Source organism: Notolabrus celidotus, chromosome 9 (assembly GCF_009762535.1).
Source record: "Notolabrus celidotus isolate fNotCel1 chromosome 9, fNotCel1.pri, whole genome shotgun sequence".
NCBI classification, from domain to species: Eukaryota; Metazoa; Chordata; class Actinopteri; order Labriformes; family Labridae; genus Notolabrus; species Notolabrus celidotus.
In genome coordinates, this window is record NC_048280.1 from 21,819,995 (window position 1) to 21,842,050 (window position 22,056).

The 22,056-nt window shown below is 42.1% G+C and overlaps 1 protein-coding gene across 1 annotated transcript in view; it reads left to right on the top strand.

The window, feature by feature from the left end:
* Positions 1–22,056, top strand: part of mctp1a (multiple C2 domains, transmembrane 1a) — a 92,383-nt gene that overhangs the window by 28,318 nt on the left and 42,009 nt on the right. Inside the window, exons 8-15 of the mRNA XM_034691312.1 lie at positions 822–952; positions 1,650–1,836; positions 8,491–8,584; positions 13,526–13,628; positions 14,416–14,518; positions 15,102–15,203; positions 15,724–15,798; positions 18,057–18,176. Coding sequence (XP_034547203.1) covers positions 822–952; positions 1,650–1,836; positions 8,491–8,584; positions 13,526–13,628; positions 14,416–14,518; positions 15,102–15,203; positions 15,724–15,798; positions 18,057–18,176 — 915 coding nt within the window. The remainder of the gene's footprint in view (positions 1–821; positions 953–1,649; positions 1,837–8,490; positions 8,585–13,525; positions 13,629–14,415; positions 14,519–15,101; positions 15,204–15,723; positions 15,799–18,056; positions 18,177–22,056) is intronic.

Below are 22,056 nucleotides of genomic sequence, written 5' to 3' on the forward strand. Positions count from 1 at the left end.
CACTCAGAGAGTATCTTTTCTATGACTTTTCTTTATCCTATTAAAGCTTCTGTTGTTAGGAATGGTGTAAAAAACGTTACTTTTTTGTCTGCTGGGTTTGGAGAAAAGGTCATAATATCCATTGGTTCTCATCAGTAAGTGGAGTAATTTGAGACTGTTGAGAAAACCTCTGCGTTTTCCAATGCCTATGTATCAAGCAATGTTATTATTCCCCTCGTTCCCGTTATGACGGACCAATCATAGCTAATCTCCAACATTCTGTCCTGATTGGTTAAGGAGCGGCCCCTACTACGTCCTCGGATTGGTTATGATTCTGGCACTATCGTGACTGCACTCGCCGATCTGTGTTGGGGGCTAAGAGGAAATCTGGTTGGGAGGGATAGTGTTGACTTTGAAGTCCCTCTCTCTGAACAGATGTTTACTCTGTGACTACCAACCGCAGCTTTAACCATCAATATGTCTTCTACTTTACGTACTTAGTCATTCGAAGTTTAATCTAAAATGCTCCTGAGCTGGGTCAGTCTGAAAGACGTTTTTACTTTCATCAGAAAAGTATGTCGCCTTCACCTTTAAAAAGTAGCCTTTAAACTTTGAATCACTTACATATTTGCTTTCAAATATACTTATCTTTTTTGATTTTAGTTATAAAATAAAGTTTTCCTAATTACCTTTTTTTATTAAGAATTTATCGTTTTTTTTATGCACAAAGCCTCTGAAATATCATTGTTACATTATCTTTATCAAGATACAAGTATGTTTATGCACAGTTTTATGCCTCTAATGCCTCATTAACAATGTATCTCCCTCTGTCGTTCATTCAGACTATTCCCAAAACGCTGAACCCGCAGTGGAGAGAGCAGTTTGACTTCCACCTGTATGAAGAGCAGGGGGGCTACGTGGACATCACAGTCTGGGACAAAGACGCTGGCAAGAAGGACGACTTCATGGGAAGGTACAAAAGTCCCTATTGGTCCTTCTTTATCTGAAGCTATCTCAGGCTTCTGTCAGATTGTATGGGAGGGCAGGTGTAGCTTACAAAGATGATATGTGTTTATGTCGTTAAGCATCTGAAAATATTCCAATACTTCCAATCAAAACTGTAATGTCCTTGTGTTGGTGTTCTCAGCTTTATCTGCTATTCAATTGCCATGGGCATAGCATTCTTGTGCAAATATTAACCTGAAAAAACTGCTCTATTTGATGTGGCAAAAGGAGAATTTTTCATCAGAATGGAGGCACTTGAGGAAGCTTTTTCTTTGAACTCTTTGACCCCAGTTCAATAATTACTATTGGCCAGCCTTGATAATAACTGGAGATATATTAAAGGAGTGCCTGAAAATCAATTCTGCTGCACGATGATGCCCTCCAGTGCCCACTGTAAGATTTTAATTGTGTTAGCTTTGGCTAAGTTGTCTGCGGTTACTGCTATCCCACACACATAACTCTTACTGTGTGTATAATGTTATCAGACTGTTGATATTGATACGTCTTAGTGCAGCAGAAACTGTAAGATCTCTCTCTGGCAAGGTCATTAATCAGGTATCAAATAAACCCTGGAGAAACTGTGTGTCAAAAATGTAGCGATCAATGCGCAACAGTCTCCTTCTGTATCTCCATTTCACTTGTGAGTTTGTGTGTGTCCACTTTAGATGTACCATCGACCTGTCGCTTCTCAGTAAAGAACACACACACAAGCTGGACCTGCCTCTGGAGGAAGGTGAAGGTGTGCTGGTGCTGCTTGTTACACTCACCGCATCGGCAGCTGTTTCCATCTCTGACCTGTCAGTCAACATGCTGGATGACCCGCATGAGAGACACCAGATCATGCAGAGATATGTGAGTTAGTTTTAATGATTGATGGCCTTGTGTTGTCTTGACTATGAAAATACCTCAACACGTTGCTGAAACATTTGCTTGTAGTTCCGACTGACCATGTACCTGATAAGTGTCTTAACTGACTCGACGGCTGCATGATGTGTCAGTTGCAAATACAAAGAAAAGTATTGTTTCCTTTGTGTCATGAGTCAGACTGACGTGTCAAACAACAACTCTCTTGTTATCATCAGAATTTTGATTGTTCTAAAGTCACAAACTTTTCACGTTTGACGAAGATTCTCCCTTATTCATCAAGAAGAGGGTCTTTTTTTTTCCAAAGCTAATGTGCTGAGATGTGAAATGAAAAAAAAAAAAAACACCAAGCTACAGCTGCCGTTTGAAGTTGGAAAAGAGCAGAGGAGTGAGTGAAGATGATGATGAGAGGGAAAGGAAGGAAGAAACACAAAGGTTGAGAGGTCAAGGAAGACGGATCACAAGTGTTTGAGAGGCTGCAGAGACGAGCTCTGTGAAGAAACGATGGAGGCTTGTTTGTTTCTGTTGCTCTGAGTCACACCAACGGTATTGTGCCGTATTTGCATCACCATCCTGCAGAGAACCATGTGTGTTGTGCATTTATGATTAATGCATGTGGGCTCATTTACTCCTGTGTAAAATGTCTTCGCTTGTCAGCCAGTTGTCATTGATTTGAGCTTAGTATTAAAGAGAGAGAGAGAGGCTGAGGAAGAGAAAGAGAGAGAGAGAGCCCTAAGGCCCCATCTGCTCCAGAGGCCCTCCACTTGACACAATAGTTTCTGCCCATGTCTTTGTCTTAGCCTAGTTAACCCTTCGCACCCTGTCCTCACTTCTTACCACAAAAGAGACAACTCACACTCATACTGCTCATATACTTTGAAAGGATTTCATTCACTGACAGCCTCGACGTGATGTATTTTCTGCACATCAGCAGAACATTTTGAAGCGTTATCCCTCTGTACTGCAGCCACTTTGCTTTCAGCCAATTTCAATTAGATTAAAAGATATTGTTCACTTCATGTTTTAGTTTAATTTAGGATAAAAAAAAAAAATTTGATCATTATTTGCGGCTAATACATTTAATTGTCCTGGAGATTTTTAGGAGAACATTTCCCAAGTGTACCACTTAGTTTTGTGTTCTTTTATATGTGGGTAAACTGTGAGTGTGCGTTCACGTACTGTACCGTTCACTAAATAGCTTTCTGTGTTTGTGAGATTAGAGGATGTGCTCTGATTTCACTTAACACAACGTCCCCCAGCTGGTGTGTGTTTGCGTCTTTCGATGTGTGCACAAGCACCAGCGGCGAGGCTCCACAGGCCAAACACGGGTGCCACGACCTACATAACCATGGCGCTGCCTTATTGGCTAGCCATGGGAGGTCGACTACTCGGCTCCAAGCTGCAGCAACCCCGACGGATCAGAGGGGGGAGCTCTAGGACTGAGACACACGCTGTGCTTCCACTCACAGCCACAAAACGAGGACGGGTGTGAGAGTGTATTTGAGTGTGTGTGTGAGTGTGTGTAATAGGGGGCGAGAGGTAAAGGATGAGGGTTGCACCGGGAAGGGAAGGCGTGTAAAATGAAAAGAAAAAGCTATTTCACCTCTCTCACAACTCGTGCAGACCCCGTTTTTCTGCTCGGCTGAAGGCGAGACATTTTCCTTCCTTCGCCCACCTCTTTCTCCTGCCTCCTTCTCTCTCATGCACTCCCCGTCTCTGTCCTGCTCGCCCAGTAGCCTCGGCTCTTTGTCTGTCGCCACTGTGGCCCTGCCGTTAGATGAAGGGATGGAGAGATAGAGGGTGGAGGGAGGTGGGGGGTACAGATGGAGGGGCAGAGTGAGGTCGGTTGGAAGACTTGAATGGTCTCTACCTATTAACATATTCCTTTTCCCCAGACTGGCCGTCTTTCAGTCGAAGAATTTAATAAAGATGTACCTTATCAAAGCGCTGTGATAAGACCAAGTACCACCACTAATACATAACAGTGCTGCTCAAAGCCCACTAATCTGCCCTGTGTGTGTGTATGTGTGTGTGCATGTGTGGGTGTATGTTATTATGCTTTGGCACATTTTTACTGACTGGTTTTATCAGCTTGAAATCAGCTGTCCTGCACAAAACATCCACCGCTGCTAATCACAAACATGCACACACACATTTAGACGTGTGGAAAAACAGTTCCTTCCTGCATCAGCTGTCTAATAAAAAAAATGATGGGGGTTGGTGGAGAAATACATGTTCTATGCTGTCATCATCACAGCTTTAAAGAGCAGATACCTTCACGAATGAAAATGAGGAAGAGGAGACAATTGAAATCCTTTTGTTGCCCCAGCCTTCAAGAGTGATGCCCACCCTGCTCAACAGAAAAACACACTCTAAGTTTAACTAAGTGTTCCTCAGTGGATTGCAGAGTGTGGATATAATTACAAGCAGCCTAAACTTCTTATAATAAGGTTTTTGTAACTCCTCGAAATGTAATTTTCACCTCAGGTTAGATGCACATTTACACACACATATGTGGCCACAAATCATGTCACTGTGCTGTATCTGGCAGTTTCTTTCCTCATACCAATTTGTACTTGTTATAAAAAAAAAGCTGGTAATGGACACCTGAGTTCTGTTCTTGTTCTGGGGCACACCTCATGAATGTCTCTCTCACTCTACCCACTCTGCATTGTGTCTGCATTGTTTGCCAGAGCCTCCAAACATTCACATGCACATGTGTGAACGAGTACACATTATTTTCTTCTGCAAACTACTTTGATTGCAGCTGATGGACGAGCTCTATGCAACATGGTGCAATACACTCAGTGACAACTGCTTCCCATGTACTATTGCTCACTGTAACCTTTCCTTCATCCCTAATTACTGCTTCCCAGAAGTAGAGAGGGACAGAGAGAGAAAGAGGGAGAAGAAGAGGAAGAGATTTATGCATTATGACGGCAAAGGAGCACACACACTAATGGCTCTTAATGGGCCTAAGGTGGCTGCAGGATGGGTGGATGAGAGAAGGAGGACATGGTGACCTCCGCTGGAGTGGTGGCACTTCACCACCCACCCACATACACACACCCACCCACACACACACACCCGTAGTACCTCTCCCACCCACTTTGGTGCACTGCTCTAAGGTGAAGATTAAGGAGACAACCCAGACAGGAAGTGAGATATGGTGGAGGCAAGAACAGAGGCAAGCAGAGAGCAAACTTTTCCAGAGAGTTGTGACAGACAGTTAGCTTGAGCTGATGAACTGGAGTAAGAGTTAAAGGAAGAGCAAGTTGTCAGCATTTTGTTTGTGAGTCAGCATCTCGTACTCATTTGATTAAATGTTCCTGAAACTGCACGGCTGCTGGGCAGAAGCGCTGTGTGCGTCTGAGTGTGAAACGTTATATGGAGCGCTGATGAAAGGTGACACGATGCAAAGATGACAGCAAGTCATAAGCCTATGCAGGGGCTGATTCATTTGTGCGTTTGTGTGTCTGTGAGTGTGACAGAGATGGGAAGAAGATGTCACAGTGACAGCGTGTCAATCAAACACAGGACAGGGGGTTTGTTTTATGAAAGACAACTATGTCCTTCTATTTTCTCTCCTCCGTTCATCCCTCCTTTCACCCCTCCTCATCCTCGTCATTCCACCTGCGTACTGATGGGGGTGTGGGGAGTCATAAATGAGGGGGTGGGGGTGGCTCCTGGCCTCCATTCATCTCTCTTTCTCTCTTTACCTGTCTGTCTGAGTATAAGTCTGCCTGCTCCATCTTTTGCTGTCTATCTTCCTGATGAGGATTTGAATCCTATAATGGAGGATGGGTGTGTTTTCTTGGGGCTGAGCCCTAAATGTCGCCTCGGGGAGACTAGATGGTGGGAGGAAGGGATGGAGTAAGCATGATGGGTTGGGGGTGACAAATATCCCTGCATCCTAAGCAATTGTGTCTTATCTTATTTATTCTGTCTTTGTTCTACTTAGTGTCTCTTAGTCAATATGGAAATCATCACCATCAATATATTTGTGAGACAGTAGTTCATCTTCAGATGTTCTCGCTTGTCCAGAATCACCCATATTTCTGGGTGTCTTGTAGCCTGCTTTAAAGAACAAGAAAAAACCTACATGAGTCCTGTGTTTTAGCACTTTAGGGAGTCATTTTACTCATTACCCCTTTTCCCAAAATTCTACGGAACAAAATGCTGTGTTACATCCATGGTACTGATAGGTTTGCTCTCAGGTTTTGCAGAGTGCTAAAATATATACGACCAGCAGACCACAGTCTAAAGTTTTGAAATGTCTTAGTAAACTAGATCACAAGTATGACCCGGCTGTAAGTGCCTCCCTTTCGTACAGGTTTTGAAACCAGTTGCTACAGGCACATTTAAATCAGTGTCAAACAGAGTATTGACACTCCATTCCTTGCTTGGTTATCTGCATCATGCCACTGTTTAAAACTAACACATTTTCTTGTCAGCCTTTAGTTTGCCTATTTTCTCTTCCTCTGTTTCTCTCCTCTCCTCTCATGCCCTCACCCCTTTTCTTGGCTCACCCCCAATAATCACAACAAGCAGCTGTATCTTCAGAGAGATCGTGCCCTAAAATTGAGTGTTGTCCCCTCTCTCCTCTTCTCTTTCTCTCTTCTCTCGGTCCCCCTCTCTTTCTCTGCACACTCTCCCCTCTCATCTCCTTTAGAGAGCTTTTGGACAATGATATCGCTGGAAACAGGCAGAGTCTGACAGAGTTGGTAATAATGAATTAAGTCTGTAGCCTGGCCTTGACTCTGAAATTTAAATTATAATTACTCCTGTGGGGATGGAAGGGGTTATTGCCAGAGAGAGAGAAATAAATTGAAGTGAAGTGCATTTTCACTCTGCTTTTAAGACACGCCGACATGCTACTCAATTTGGCCTCAGTGTAGGTTTTCCATGCATGTGTTTATACCTGAGTACCTAGGTGTGAACAAAAGCTCGAGTTTATGATTGTGTTAATGTGTGTGTGTGCTTACGCTTCATGGCCCTGCTGTTGATCACTACAGGCCTCCCTTTATTCTTCAGCTTTACACACTAATTTTAACACAGTCATCATTCCTCCTTGTGGTTATTAAAACACTGTACAAGCAGTACTTCCTGTGTCATTACAACCAATCAAAACGCCTCATAGCTCTTGTATGTACAGTATATGTAAATGTTTATTTGTAATGTGTTACCATGCAAGAAACAGACGGTTGATATTTCGCATTTGGTGTGTTATCTTTCTTGTTTGGGTGTCGTGTGAATGTCTGTCAGTGTGTGTGGAGGTCAGCTTGTGTGTGTGTGTGTGTGTGTGTGTGTGTGTGTGTGTGTGTGTGTGTTGTGTGTTTGTGTGTGTGTGTGTGTGTGTGTGTGTGTGTGTGTGTGTGTGTGTGTTCACCTCCTAACTATGATATCACTGGCAGTCATGCTTCACTGGATATGTCCACTCACCACAACATCTCTATTATTTTATAACCAGCCAAACACTCTTTATGACTCTCTCCCCCATGTCTCTGCAAAGCTACCGAACATAGGTATTGGCTGTGAGTGTTAAACCCTGCATTGACACTTAAATAATGACAATAAAATTAATAACAAGATGACAAATCGGGCTGTCATATCATACACATTTTATGTGTTGTCACATATATACAGAGTTTTCTAGTTTTAAGAAGTATTTCAATTCATACTGCATATATTTACCTTCGCCTGCTGACACATCTGTTGCTATTCACACACCCTCTTGACACCTCTCTTTTATTAAAAGTGATAAAAGAAAGTGAGGAAGTGAATTCATGAAGTGACTGAAAAAAAGTAAACACCAGCCAGCGTTTTTTAATTAAACGATCCACTCGACGTTGTGCACCAGGCAGCAGATCAGCACTTAAAAAACTGACAATTCATCTGATAATATACATGAAAATTATGGAAGACTGCATTCAAACTAAGAAAAAGATGTCTTGACCTCATCAAAACATTTTCTCTCATTTCACAATGAGAACACGGTTTACTGCAGGAAACCCTTTCTTCTGACTGACTATCTTCAAGAGACAGAAAATGGAAAAGTTACAAAAGCCTGTACTCTAGTTGTAGCAGTTGACAGCGTATAGTTCAAAGACCTTGATTAAGTTTTGTCACCGTGCAATCAGAAAAGATGTATCACATTTAGTGTATGATTTAGAAAGGTCGTGACTATCCAAGGAAAGTGCTTTAAGAGAACTTGCTGTTACTTGATGCTGTATTCATTGAAACGTATTGACTATATAAGGTCCAATACTGGAATCTGTTGTATTTTGATTGTTTTTACCATGTTTGTTCTTCTCCTCCTGTTGTTTTTTTGTTATAACTTTTAAAAAACATATCTGCATGTCTGATCTTTTCCAAAATCTCTGAAGTTCCTTTTTTTTAATCTAAAAAGTTCAAAGTTTTAAACAGGCAAGCACAGCTATTAAGTGAAATTAAAGTTGGCCATTTGTTCCCTGCTAGACTCGACTATAAATGCCAGCTCTACATTTTCAAATAAGGACTGCTAAAGGACATATTGTACCCTTTTCTCTCTTAATGAAATGTCAGGCTATTGACCTGACTTTCTCTTTAATGCTAATCTGCCGTCCTCTCTGACCTTTTACCCCTGTTCCTGTAATGTTTCAGAACGTGTGGAGATCATTCCACAACTTGAAAGATGTCGGCGTGGTGCAGGTGAAAGTTATCAGGGCTGAGGGACTGATGGCAGCAGATGTCACAGGTAAGATAATGACCTTGGTCCAATAAACACGACTGGTACCTCTGCAGTTCTTACCCACATGCTCTTTATTTTTTCATTGTTCCATTCATACTCATATTTTCACAAACTCATACATATTTAACAATGAAGTCTTATTTCTCTTGTTACTTTACTCCCCTTTTAGAAAATCTGTAGAAAAAAGTATTAATAACAGTTGTATTTTTTGCGCTAAATCACTTTTTATTCATTTTTGCATCTAGAATTTGAACTTTCTTTGCGGCACCTCCACCTGTAATCTGCCATAAATCTAACACAAGATAAGGTCAAGATGTACTTTTGGTTAAAGGGATGATACTCTGGGAGAAGCCTCAGAGAGATAAGTCTTCTTTTTGCAGGATGCTGAATTTGTCCCTTCATTTTTAGAAAAAGATGCAGGGTGCTCATTTGAATAAAAGAGAAAAAGTACATATTTGAACCAACAAATCTCTCTTCCTCCTCCTCCTCCTCCTCCTCCTCCCTCCTCCTGCTCCTTCTCTGCCTGCTCTCTCTGAATCCTCCATTCTCCATTAATTCTTACTTTTAATTAGGTCTACAGTGGACAGGCCTAGTTTTTCACTCTGTATTATCTAGTTGAGAGAGAAGGAAATGTGTGTGTCTTAGTCTGTCTCTCTGTGTGTGGAAGAGAGAGTGTGTCTGGAGTTTTTACCCATTTGAAATGAGTAAGTCCCATTAGCAAATACAGAGTGGAGCCGGTTGATTTGGGTTATTGCGTGGAGCGACCGGAGCAGCCGGAGTGCAGGGCTAATGGCTCTCTGGCTCTTGTATTTCACTCTGAGCAGAAATTTGCTCTGTGACCTCGTTGTAGAGCTCATCATTCAGACTGAGCTTCATGGAGCTCCAAAACAAAAACCTAACAGAGGGAAACAGTGGAAATATGATGTCTATTGACTGTTTGTGTCTCTGGTCTCTGCTGGATTCACTTGGTCATAGAGAACATGTTTGAAGTCAGTGGTGAATTTTAAATTTGTCAAGGTGCTTATATTGCAGAAAACAATATGATACGGAAAGAACGTTTTTGGGCTTCATGTTTGTTTTTATTCTGCAAAATCTTCATATGTTTTTGACATTATGACACAAGAACATTTCAAATCAGTTTTACAAAAATATAATTTCTTAATTTTGTTTTATATTTGTGTTTGTTATGTAAAACAAAACAAATAAAAACTTTTAAAGATGTTCTTACATGTGACCTTGTTATCCCATCCCCCCAAAAAGTTGCAGTAAAAACTGGCTTGCATGTGACATTTTTTACTGGTATAAGAAAGAGATATGAAACCTAACACACAAACAGGCAGTCAAATTTGTAAACTCAATTTGCATTCACCAAAAACACAATAAGCAACAATAACTTTCAGCCAATATTACTCTATGAAGTATTATAAAGGGATTTACAGGCAGCAGATAGGCAGTTGTTTCTAGATGGCTAATTCCTGTTTTCAGTCTGATGCTCTGTGTGCGTGTGTGTATGAGTGTGAGAGGGTGTCTGTGTTTGCTTGCGCTTGCGCGTGTGCGTAGGTGTCTGTGCTTGTGTGTGTGTGTGTGTGTGTGTGTGTGTGTGTGTGTGTGTGTGTGTGTGTCACTGGCAGAAACAATAGCTCTGTAAGAGCCACATAAGAGCCCTCACCACATGAACACCCTATTTTAACAGCCGGGACCAAGAGAGGGTCAGGAGCAAGGTGAGAGAAAAAACAGACGGACAGACAAACAGACAGCCAGAGAGAGAGAGAGAGAGACAGAGAGAGAGAGAGGGCAGGTCAGCGAGAGAGGGAGAGTTCACCATCTCTGTTCCATTCACGCTACAAGTCTGCTCTTCTGTCTTTTCCCCTCCTCCTCCTCCTCCTCCTCCTCCTCCTCCAACTCCTCTCTCTCTCCTCTCTGGTCATCCCTCTCTCTCTCTAATTGAAGTGTTTTTGTGGAGTAGCTCCTCTCCAGCCCGAGTAGGATAACTGAAAATAGTCTCTAAAACCAACAATCCCTTTTGTCTGCCAGCTCTTGTCCCTCTGAGTGGATGCTATACTGTAAGAACATTTCACTAGAGACACACACATGGACACACACACATGGACACACACATACGCACGCACGGGCACACACACACACACACACAACTCTAGTAGCAACACCACAGTGTGTGCAGACGTCTTTCTCTTTCACCAGATATCAAAAGAAAACCTGTCAGTAAAATGTAGATTTTTCATCACTTGACACATGGAGGTGTCCTGTAGATGATCTTGTGCAGCTTATTAAAAGCGATGAAGAAGTGGAAAATGAATGCAACAGAAACATGATTGATTTACATTTTAAAGTCTGACTCATAATTAATTGTGATTATACATGACCAGAAGTGTATGTGTTCCCTCTCTAACCTCGAAATTCCTCGCTAACTCTAAGTTTCCTGCAAGGCAATTATAGCACGCTCCGTCGTCTCTGTGCCATATTCATCCTCCACACTTATCTCAGGGCGCCCTGAAATGAGTTTGAGCCCGCTCCTTGCTGAAAACCATCTTCCGGCATCGCAAAGACAGAACCCAGAGGGGGGAGGAGCTTTGCTCGGACATTACCTGGATGATCTGTGAGTGGCGCTCAAATCTGAGCGTGTAATTGGTTAAGACAGCCGCCTCTGGTGCCAGCGGCCAATAAGGTGAAAGTTCATCACCAATGACAACTGGCTCTCTACGGCAACACTGCCTGCCATGTCATTAAAAACGGAATATTAGACAGAAAATGGGGGGAGGGTCTGGGTTCTGCAGAAATAATTTCCATCTCCTAATTTGGGTGATTGCATTTAAATTTCATCAGACCTGGTTTATGGGGACAACACCACAATCATCACGCTATGGAAGCTAAGGATTAATTGGAGACAATTTCAAATATTAACCAGAGTAAAAGTGTTAGAAGTTAAAATGCTTATTGTTATTTGTTTTCACAACATTTTTGTGTAATTTCAATGAGTCAAACAAAAATATTTATATTATGTTACAATACCTTGTTTTTCTGATATACAAACAAAACACGGTTAACAAAAGCTATAGAGATGCCTTGAACAGTAGATTTTGAGTCCATTGTCTTTTTTTTCTATTTTAATGTATCCTGTTTTCTGTCGTAGGAGTCATAGCTGTCAATATCCACTTCAAACACTCCACATCAATAGAGCGCCACAAACAGATATGAAAGGCAACACCTACGGCTCAGCATTGATCACAGTGACATTTACTTTGCACACCCACTAAATGTCCTGCCCTTGTCACAACATTTGAAGAAAATCACACCAATCAATGACACACACACACATACACACGTGCACAGGCACACACACACACACGCTTCCCATGACACACATACAGACGGGAGCCCACGAGCAACAACACAAAGTGGCAGTGGGTTTTGAACTCAATCCCAACTTTTATTGGATCTTATTATGCAACACTTCAGCCTTTCTAATATTTCAATACTGTCAGTATTTTCTACGGGAAAGCATGTGGGACATATTTTTTTTAACTTCCTGACCCAGCCTTTTCAAGTGATAAGCTAGAACAAACAGCGCAGCGGCTCCCAACAGTTTTAATAAAAAATAATGATCAAAGCCGGCATTAAGAGTTTTGTTGTTTTTAGTTCATTTCGCGGCAGACGAAGGGAGGTGGGCTGGCAGGCATGGGGAGCTGGTCTCACTCCTTTCTGTGTACAAAGAAAATTGAAATGTGAGATGTTAGTAAACAAATAGAGAATATATAGGACACTACTGGGTTTGATTATTATAGTACAGTATGTAATTCTCAGGAGGGAGAAATAACTCTGTGATTATGTTTATTTTCTCTCTGCAGTCTCTCACTCTCTCCGCCCGCTTACGTAACTGTAGTAAATCCTGAATTGAAAGTTTTGTTGGAATGAATTAGCATTAATGAATATGATTTATAGTGGATCATATATCATATTTATGTTCAATAACATATAAGGGTGCTTAAAGTTTTCACAGTGTATTAAAGTTTTATCTTTGGCAGCAACAGGCCACTCAAATAATTTCATATGTGATGTTCGAGTTTTTAAAATGATTTATTTTAGATAATGAAACTACATTTTGAAATATGTTAGTTTCTTATAACATCATAAAATGCCACTTGTGTTATGTTTATTAAACTAGTGTTGCTGCAGGTTTATAAAGGTCCAGCAGAGATTTTCCAGTAATGAACACCTGAATTACAAAAAATAATTTAAATCCATACACATTGCTGCCAATAGTACAGGCAGAAATTATGATGAGAATAAATTTCCTCTATCATCTTTCATCATTTCTTCTTGCCTCCACTCATTTTTCCTCTGTTTTTCTTTTGGCTACTCCTGTCTAACAGCTCACTTCTATCGTTCATCATGAACCAGCTATGTTTTACACCCTTGTCTTCATCCTCCACTCTGAACACCTCCGGTCTTCAGAGCCACATCATCCTCTGCGTTCTCTACACCATCCTTTCTCTAAGTCTCCTCTCTCTTTTCACCCTCACGCCTCCTCCTTGTGCTGGCCCAGGGCACTGTTGTCCTGGAGCTTATCTTCTGGTTGTCCATGTACCCAAGTTGTTGATAGAAACGGCTTGCAGCTGCTCCACTGATAAACTGTTTTATGATTCATACCACATTGGGCTACAAATGGAAAAGAAAGTATTATAATGTAATGTGAATGCATATTTCTGGTAAGTTCAGAGTATTGAAGCTGTTATGCAATACAAGGGAAGGAGACTGTATACTTTCTGTCTGAATTAAAAACAGGATAGAAGATACTGAAAGAAATACTTAAAGTTCATACATTCCTGAGCCCAACCTCAAGCCAACAGAAGTTAAAAATCTCCTGTATTTATTTCTCAATTTGTTGCTAAGACAAAATGTCTAATTGTTATATTTTGTGCTTGACAGGTAAGAGTGATCCGTTCTGTGTAGTGGAGCTGAGCAACGATCGGCTACAGACGCACACTGTGTACAAAAACCTCAACCCAGAGTGGAACAAGGTCTTCACTTTGTGAGTGGCTCTTGCAATACATGTGTATAACAATTCTTTAACAAAAATAAATATAATTGAATTTTTTTAGTTAGAGCATTCAGATTTTTAAGAATGATTTCTGACTATTATGAGCATTTAATTTAATTTTTTTTTTACTAATAAAACTCCATGAAAAAGGCTGTTTTTATAAATAAACTTGAATGTTAAGGAATATTTAGAGTCACTTTAAATATACATTTTTATATTAAATAGATTAATATTGTATCCCTAACAAAGAAAGTCTAGTAATTCATTGACGTGATAAAAAAGGGGCCTGTTTTGTTCCCTCATATGCAGAGTAGGCTTGGATTTTTTCATACATATTTTTATACTGAGGCTAAATGTTCATCTAGTTCCTCCTCTCCATAATATCATCTATATATTGTGCAGTTTCATTCCACTTGTGAATTCCCAGCAATGGGACAAGTTAATTTAGTCATTCTTTGAGTGCACGTCTTTCTCATAGCCTCCTTTCTATACATAACATGAGCAATCTTCCTGCTAGCCTAGTTTTCAAAAGATGACACGTTTGAGCTTCAGAATTAAGTTCCACTTAGCTCAGGCAGGAAAGTAGTGCAATATCACATAAAGCATTTTGATAGTTATTCTAAAACATTTATGTTAATGTAAGTGAGTGTTCAATAGAAAGGTGTTTTCTGTGTCTCTTGAATATTTATAGAAGCTTATGCAGAATGTGATGGCGTGTGTATGTAGCCCATATTTTAGTCTTTATGTGTCATTGGTTTTGTCTTTGTGTGTGGTCCAGTAACGTCAAGGACATCCACTCGGTACTCGAGGTCACTGTTTACGACGAGGACCGAGACAGAAGTGCAGACTTCCTGGGAAAAGTGGCCATCCCTTTACTAAATGTAAGTCAAAGGCAGATTTCTGTGCGTGTTTCTTTTCCTGTGGGGATAATAGAAAGAACATAGAGGAACGGAAGGAATGAAAACACACAGCGAAAGATATAAAAAGCAGGGGTTATTTTTGCATCTACGCAGATGAGACTGTTGTTATTTCACAAAGAGAATGCAATGACAGGACAGAGAAAAAATGGAAGCGAGGCTTAGAAAAAAAGAGGAGATTGATAGGGGAGGAAAAAGAAAGTGAGGGGATAAGAGATGATATGAAAATGACAATGATCGAAAGATTGAACGCTGCCATCCAGAAAAAATAGAGCGTTAGATATAAGTTTGAAAAAATATAGAAAGCCAGTGAAAGAGCTGTGTGTGTAATATATCCATGCTCCGCTGTACAGTGTGATTCCCCAGGATAGTTAATTTCTGTTTGACAGAGCCGAGCTGCACTGGGTAATGAACAGGTACTTGTCAGAGTTGCCACAGTTGTTTTGGGTTCCCTGTCAGCGCCAGCAGCTGGGGTTCAAAGGTGGCCCGGAGAGCCGATTCAGCCGGGTATTGCCAGACAGACGCCTGTCATGTCCCTCTCCCACAGATCCAAAATGGAGAACGCAAAGCCTACGCCTTGAAAAGCAAGGAGCTGACAGGGCCAACAAAAGGGGTCATCTTTCTCGAAATAGACGTGATTTTTAATGCTGTAAGTCTTTCTTTTGCTTTTTTGATTCTCCCCTACAGTTTTTTTATTTTGCCCCCCACCCCCCATTATCCTCTCTCTCTATCCCTCTCTTGTTCTCTCAGCATCCCCCGCTACACTGCTGTTGTCTTTATTCTGTTTGTCCCCCCCTTCCCTCGTTTCCATCTCATCCCACGTCCCTTGTCCCTCGTCCTCGTTTTGGCTTTAATTATCGAAGACTCCCTCTCAACAGCCTTTGTTCGCCCATTCACCATCGCTGTGTGTGTCCTATAGCGGCCATCTTACAACTCTCTCTCGCGCTCTTTTTTAGCCTCTGACATGGGGCACGCTTTATGCATGGGCTGCCTTGTTACATTAGTATGCAATTTGTAACTAAAATGTTTAAAATAACTCAAATGTAGGTGCACGCTAATTCCTCTTCGGCATCTCCACCTTTTTCTTTATCTGTAGTATTTTATCTAAGTGTGTTTCACCCTCACCTCCTTCGGTTTATGAAGCTGTGTGTGCTCTCTTCATCCTCCAGGTGAAGGCTGGTCTCAGGACGTTGATTCCCATTGAGCAGAAGTATATTGAGGAGGAGCCTAGAGTGTCCAAACAGGTACATCAGCAGCCAACACTTATCTTCTACCACTCTGCCTCATTTTTATCTGTGTCCACCTGCGTACAAGCTATTCTCCTTAACTGTCTGAAGCAAAACCAACAACCCTGGCTGGAGTGGCATCTTGTAAACTACTACAACTGTGCAGGCAAGATACAACAGTATGATTGAAAGAAAAACAGCATTTTTTTTTCTCTCCCTCCTCACTCCCTCTTCTCATCCCCCCCCCTCACATCCACTCTGAGTGGTGAATAGAAATGTCAAGCTGTCAGCTCTGGGGTGCATAAGTAGATTGGCCATCCTTATAGTTGGCCCTCTTTGCCACTGCTGCTTTGCACTTCATTGTCACGCCGCTCAGTGTGGCGGCACCACAAAGGGCTGAATAGTAGGGGTTGGCCTGCATCAGACGTGTCATATGAGTGACCGTTTGGGCTCAGCAGTCAATGCTGCTCCATGCTCGAGCAGAGCCCAACACTCACACCAGCTCCCGTACCACCCTTTTGTCAGCCCTCCATCCATTCCCCTCTCTCCTCACTGTTTCTGCCCTTTCTGTCTCAGCCCAGTCCAGACGTTTCTCCCAAGTGCAGAATCCTTTTTTCATCTCCATTTCACCTCTGACTCATAGGGATGACCCATGTCAGCGTCTCGCAATGATGATGTCACCGGCTGCTTTAGAGGGTTTGCCCCGTGAGGGCTCTTTTGTGTGGGAGCAGCTCCCCTGCTGTTGCTTGCTGCTTAGTGTGCAGACACACACACATACTCAGAAAAGAAATGAAAGAAAAAACACATGAGCTGCCTGCCAAACAAACCCATTTAATTGTAATTATGACATTTGACTGAATAAATGACTTTGCCATTTTTCTAAGTGGTTTTAAGGAATAACTAAAGGCACTCTGAAATAATTCATGGAAAATGAAATATTCTTATCCATTCAGTTATGGCAATAATGAGCCAAGAAGAGTACAGCATGTACATCAAGTGCATGCGCTGAGGAACGTGGAAATGGATGATTCACAGTCTTCTTGTCCTCAGGGTCTGCGTGTCCCCAGCAGGACACCATACAGTCATCCTCAGTTTGGCAACAAAAAGCTTCTCATAATTATACATAGAGAAGGAGGAATCCTCCTCTCATCTGGCATCAAAGCATTCAAGCCACCTCTAACCACATGCAAATCAATCCAGAAACACACATGCTTACAGTACAGACAATAGACGTTACTGTAGTGCATCAAACACATACTGTATACTCACAGTTTACACACATTCAAACGCACACAATTTTTCAAAGAGTAGAATAATGGCCTAGAATTTTTCTGAACAGCGATCTGCAGAGACAGTGCGTCCTTTGGGAGCACTTTCTCCAAGTGGTGACCTGATTGGGTGGTTTGCGTTCTGCACTGCTGTTATGCTATTCCCTGAATGGTTGGCGGCCCAGGGGGAGGACAGCAGTTTGCCAGCTCCCTCTCATATCTGGCCGAGTGCACGGAGAGCCCTCAGGGAGGAGAATCCAGGGACTGTGCTGGAAATTGTTATTATTGTACTTAACTTTATCACTGGAAAAGTAGACTTAAAGAAACACTGTGAGTCAGCTTGTCAGACTCTTAAGTGGTCGTTTGTCCTATACGCTGATCCACATCCATATTTAGCTATCTAAAAAAGGGAAACATGGTGTCCTCAGTGACGTAATGCTGTAATGTAGAAGCCAAAGTGAGGTCAGGGCTGCAAATCTCAAGTTTTAAAACTTAGCGCTCTAGTTAACTTTCCAACATGACAGAAGAATGAGACACTGTGGGGTTGGAAAGCACCGTATTAAGATTTACTGACAGCTTGTCATTTTAAAACCTGCTGCTAAGTTTGTCATGTTACATGTGTAAATACTCAATTGTGATGATTCATACCTTAACATAAAAGAGTCCTCACAAATGTCTAAAACAAAGATGGGCTGTCATAACTGTGCTAATGTTTGAAGAGAGATAATTTCCCTTGTTTACTTTGTCTTCTAATAATACTTTCCAAACATGTGCAGCTAAGGTGGATATATCATACAACAAGGATTTTTTTAAGGTTACTCTTAGATATCTGTCAGTGTCTAATCATTTATCTCATTAGTTATTCACAGCACAGGATGCTAACGCCCACTTATAGCATCTCTATGTTCTATATCAACTACTCTTACAATGAAGCACTTATCTTATATATTACACCACCTTTTTCCCCCCTAGAGCATGTTTCTAACTTGTTTTTATATCTTCTTTTAGCTGCTGTTACGCAATTTCAACAGAGTTAGGCGCTGCATCATGTTCCTGATCAACACAGGCTGCTACATCAACAGCTGCTTCGAATGGGAATCTCCCCAGAGGAGCATCTGTGCTTTTGTGGTACGTAAAGGTGCCGTTAATGTTGTTCATCACACACAAACTTGCACAGTTAATAGAGATGAAGAATAGAAACAGGTGCTTTCAAATGTCCCTTTAGTTGGAGATATTGATTCTGTTTTATTTAAAATAAAATGTATCAAGTGACTGATGAGATATGTAGTTTGGCTCTTTTTTCTTGGCAAAGAAAATTGACCTCAGTCTTTTTGAAATGCAATGACCCACATACAAATTGGTTGTCAATATTATCACATCAAAAATTATACAATATACTGATCAAACTGTTGTATCAGTTCATGTTAACACTAGCAGTAGAAGTAACATGTTCAGAGGCTGTAGGACCATTTCTGTATTCCAGTACAGAAGAAGTATGAATCCTTCACTAGTAATTGAGCTCTCTGACATGAGAGATTGTTGATGTCTCAAGTACATTACCACACTGTAACCCCCAATAGCGACTATTACCCGAACACTCAAATATACAGAAATGACGTTCTTAATGAAAGCCCTTTTTCTGGCTTTGAATTAAACCTAAACGCACACATTCTGTATGAAAGACAAGTGTCTGTTTTGACAGAGTTGCTAAGAGAACTTGGAAAGTTGTTGCTTTAACAGAGTGTCAAATGAAAACATCAGACATAAAATACTTAAAAAACGCTGCTACAATCTATTGATGTGTGACAGTGGCTGTTTCTGCAGACAGTAGAATTAGATGCATCTTTCTCTCTTCTCCCATCAGCCTTCCTTTCATCCTTTTCTCTCTCATTCCCTCTTTCTCTCTCCGCCCTGTCTCTCTCCGTCCTGTCATCTGTGTCTGGTATTAAAAGGTGAAGTGTAATTGGACAGCAGAGCTATCAGTAAGAGACATTCTCCTGCAGGGCAGAGAGTGGCTGCACAGAGGTTCCTACCCTGAATATGACAGTGCAGGCATTTAATCCTGTCTGGTTTAGTGTCCTGACTTAAGTAGCTACAGGACAGGTGGACCCGCCCCGCCGCAGCTCTTTACTGAGGGGGCGCAGCAGCAGACATTAGACATTAGCAGCATTTGGCTGTCTGACACCAGTTTCATCCCTGCAGAGGCTGTGTGTGTGTTTGTACAGCAGGTCACAGTGTCATCACAAGACATGGTTCAGAGGAGACATAGTATTGATCAGTTAACATTTTCCCGCTGTGTGTGCGTGTGTGTGCTAGCCGAGTGAGTGTGTGAAGGTTTGGATTTTCTCTCATGTAAGGCTGAACCGGACAGGAGCCTTTGTCCTTTTATCTTTTAGAAATAAATGAAAATGTCAGACCAAAAAAAAAATGTCAAGGAATTCCTGGAAAATAAGGTCAGTTCAGAATTGTCAATCTACATGGTTAATAAGACGAGGAGAGTGAAGCCTTGGGATAGCATAGCCTCTGTGTCAGTACACACTCGTGCTTGCCTTGCGTAGCTCTTAACCCTTTTTGAACACAGCGCATGGTACATCCATTTCTGAGTAACAGCGCCGACAATTCATATTCTCATTGTACCCACTTAAATTCAAAGTATAAAGGATAAAAGATAAAGGACGTATCTAGGCCAAGGACGGAGTGTTTTATAGTTTATGAAAAGTCTGAAATTTAGGTGTCATTGTGCCCCCCTCCCCTTGCTCTTTTGGGAGTCTGTTATCGTAGGAGTATGCACTTAGCTAAAAGCATCAGAGTATTTAGGGCCTCTGCTCCACACAGGTACTCCCTCCCCTCCCTTCCCTTCCATTTCTTCATCCCTCTCTCATTTCTCCCTCACTTTGAGAGGCCTCTTAATCACTTCGCTCATCTCTTTAAGTGGGTTTTTATGGGGGGCCATCTGGCCAAGGTGGTGCGTTCATGAAGGTGTACGGCTGTGTGTGATTATGAGCATGTGTGTCTGTTCGCATGTGCACGTGTGTTCCTGTCTGGCTGTCTTTCTAGACAGATGTTACACTTAACTTTCTAACACGGCTATTGCTACAGAGGTGGAGTTGTGGGCAATTCAACCTCTAAACTTACAAATGTGTGCACTTCTTAACTGCCAAGGGACCCTCAGGGGGAATCCAAGTGTGCTGACATTTTTTTTTGTTTTTGCGAAGGCAGTAGTAGCATCAAAATGCAGTTGTTATACAGTGTCACTTCACCAAATTCCCTTCATAAAACTGTTGAGAATTTTCTTCATGGTCCCCTTACTCTCCTTCCGCACAATTCTGCAATGCCAGTCGCATGTACACATCACCCATTAGTGCCAGCTGTGATTAGTGTGTATGTTGTGTGTGTTTTGTGTGTATGTGAGAGAAAGAGAGATATCACATAGTCTCACATGCAGCCTTTCTCTCTGTCTCTCTCTCTCACACCCACACTGCTGTCACCAACCCATCCCGACAGTGAATCAGCCACCGTGGCAGCTTTGCCTGAGGCGTTGGCACAATGGACGGGACTGGAGTTACCTCCTGTCCTGCATGATGGGTGGGGTGTGTGTGTCTGTATGTATGTGTGTGTGTGTGTGTGTGTGTGTGTGTGTGTGTGTGTGTGTGTGTGTGTGTGTGTGTGTGTGTGTGTGTGTGTGTGTGTGTCTGTGTGTCTGTGTGTCTGTGTGGGTGGGTCTCAGTGTCTCTCTCTGCCTGTCTCGGGGTTAAGCGTCTGCTTCCTCTCTCCACACCTGCAAGCTGAGCATCTCTCCCTTCTATCTGTCCATCCATCCCTGTTCCTCTTTATCTCTCCCTCCCTTCCTCTCCCTTTGCTTTTCCCTCCCGGAGAGTTGAGGCCATTGTGGGGCTGAGCGGTGTTGGGTTCTGTTCTCTCGCTGCTGCCAGCTCTCCCCACGGCCCCTGCAAGACAAGGCTGTTATTGCCCCAGGGACGGCAGGCCTCAGCAGCTCTTCCTCCAAACAAATTTGCTGTAACTTTATCTGCAATTGGGCCCTGAATTGGGAGCAAATAGAGGCAGCTTTGTGAAGCTCGGGGAAGGGCGAGGGCAGCGAGCTGGGGGTTGTTGGGGAGGCAGGGGAAATGATACCGGGCTCTTTTATGTCAGGCAAAGTAGGACTCTTATCAGGAAGAGAGCCCAGACAAGGGAGCTACTTCTAGAGGAAACTGGAGCACCTATCACCTGCTTTGCATTTAGATAAAAATTCACCCTGCTGAAATAAAAAAAGGGAAAAAGCAAAGACAGGTACAGAAGCAACCATTGGAGTGTGTGTGTGTGTGTGTGTGTGTGTGTGTGTGTGTGTGTGTGTGTGTGTGTGCGTGTGCGTGTGTGTGTGCGTGTGTGTGCATGTGTGTTTGTACATGTCTGGCTTGTGGTTTGATACACATACACACACAGGGCAGAGACACCATAGCAGTCAGTGGCACACACCACTCCAGGTCTCTTTAAATTGCTCCTTTGACTCCTCTTCAAAGAGCCTGTCTAACTTTTAAAAGTTTTAAAGTCGGGAGTTCGTCTTTGCCCACAGCAAGGGACAGCTTTGAAAGATATACTTTCACATTTTACTGCTCTCCTGATTTGCAAAATGAGTGATAGTTGAAATATAGTGGCATGACTAACAGAGAATACCAAGTCAGAGTTTAATCACCAGAGATAGAGACTAGACAGAAATAAAAGAACCCTTTTGTTGAAAAGTCAGGTTTGCAGAATCCTTACTTCTAGTAAGCATCATTGTTCAGCTGTAGTTCTGTGGCTATGAAATGGTGGATGTTTTATTCAATTTTTCCATGTTATCACAAAATGACTGGCTTTGACACGTTGGGTTTAGTCACTCAGGCTGCTTTTTCACCCGATGAGATAAATGAATTGTGCTGTAGCTCTATATTCTGCAGAAGAACAGCAGGGGGCAGTCTAGCACCACTGAATGAAGCGCAGGTCCGGTCACAAACAGGACACAGTCTCC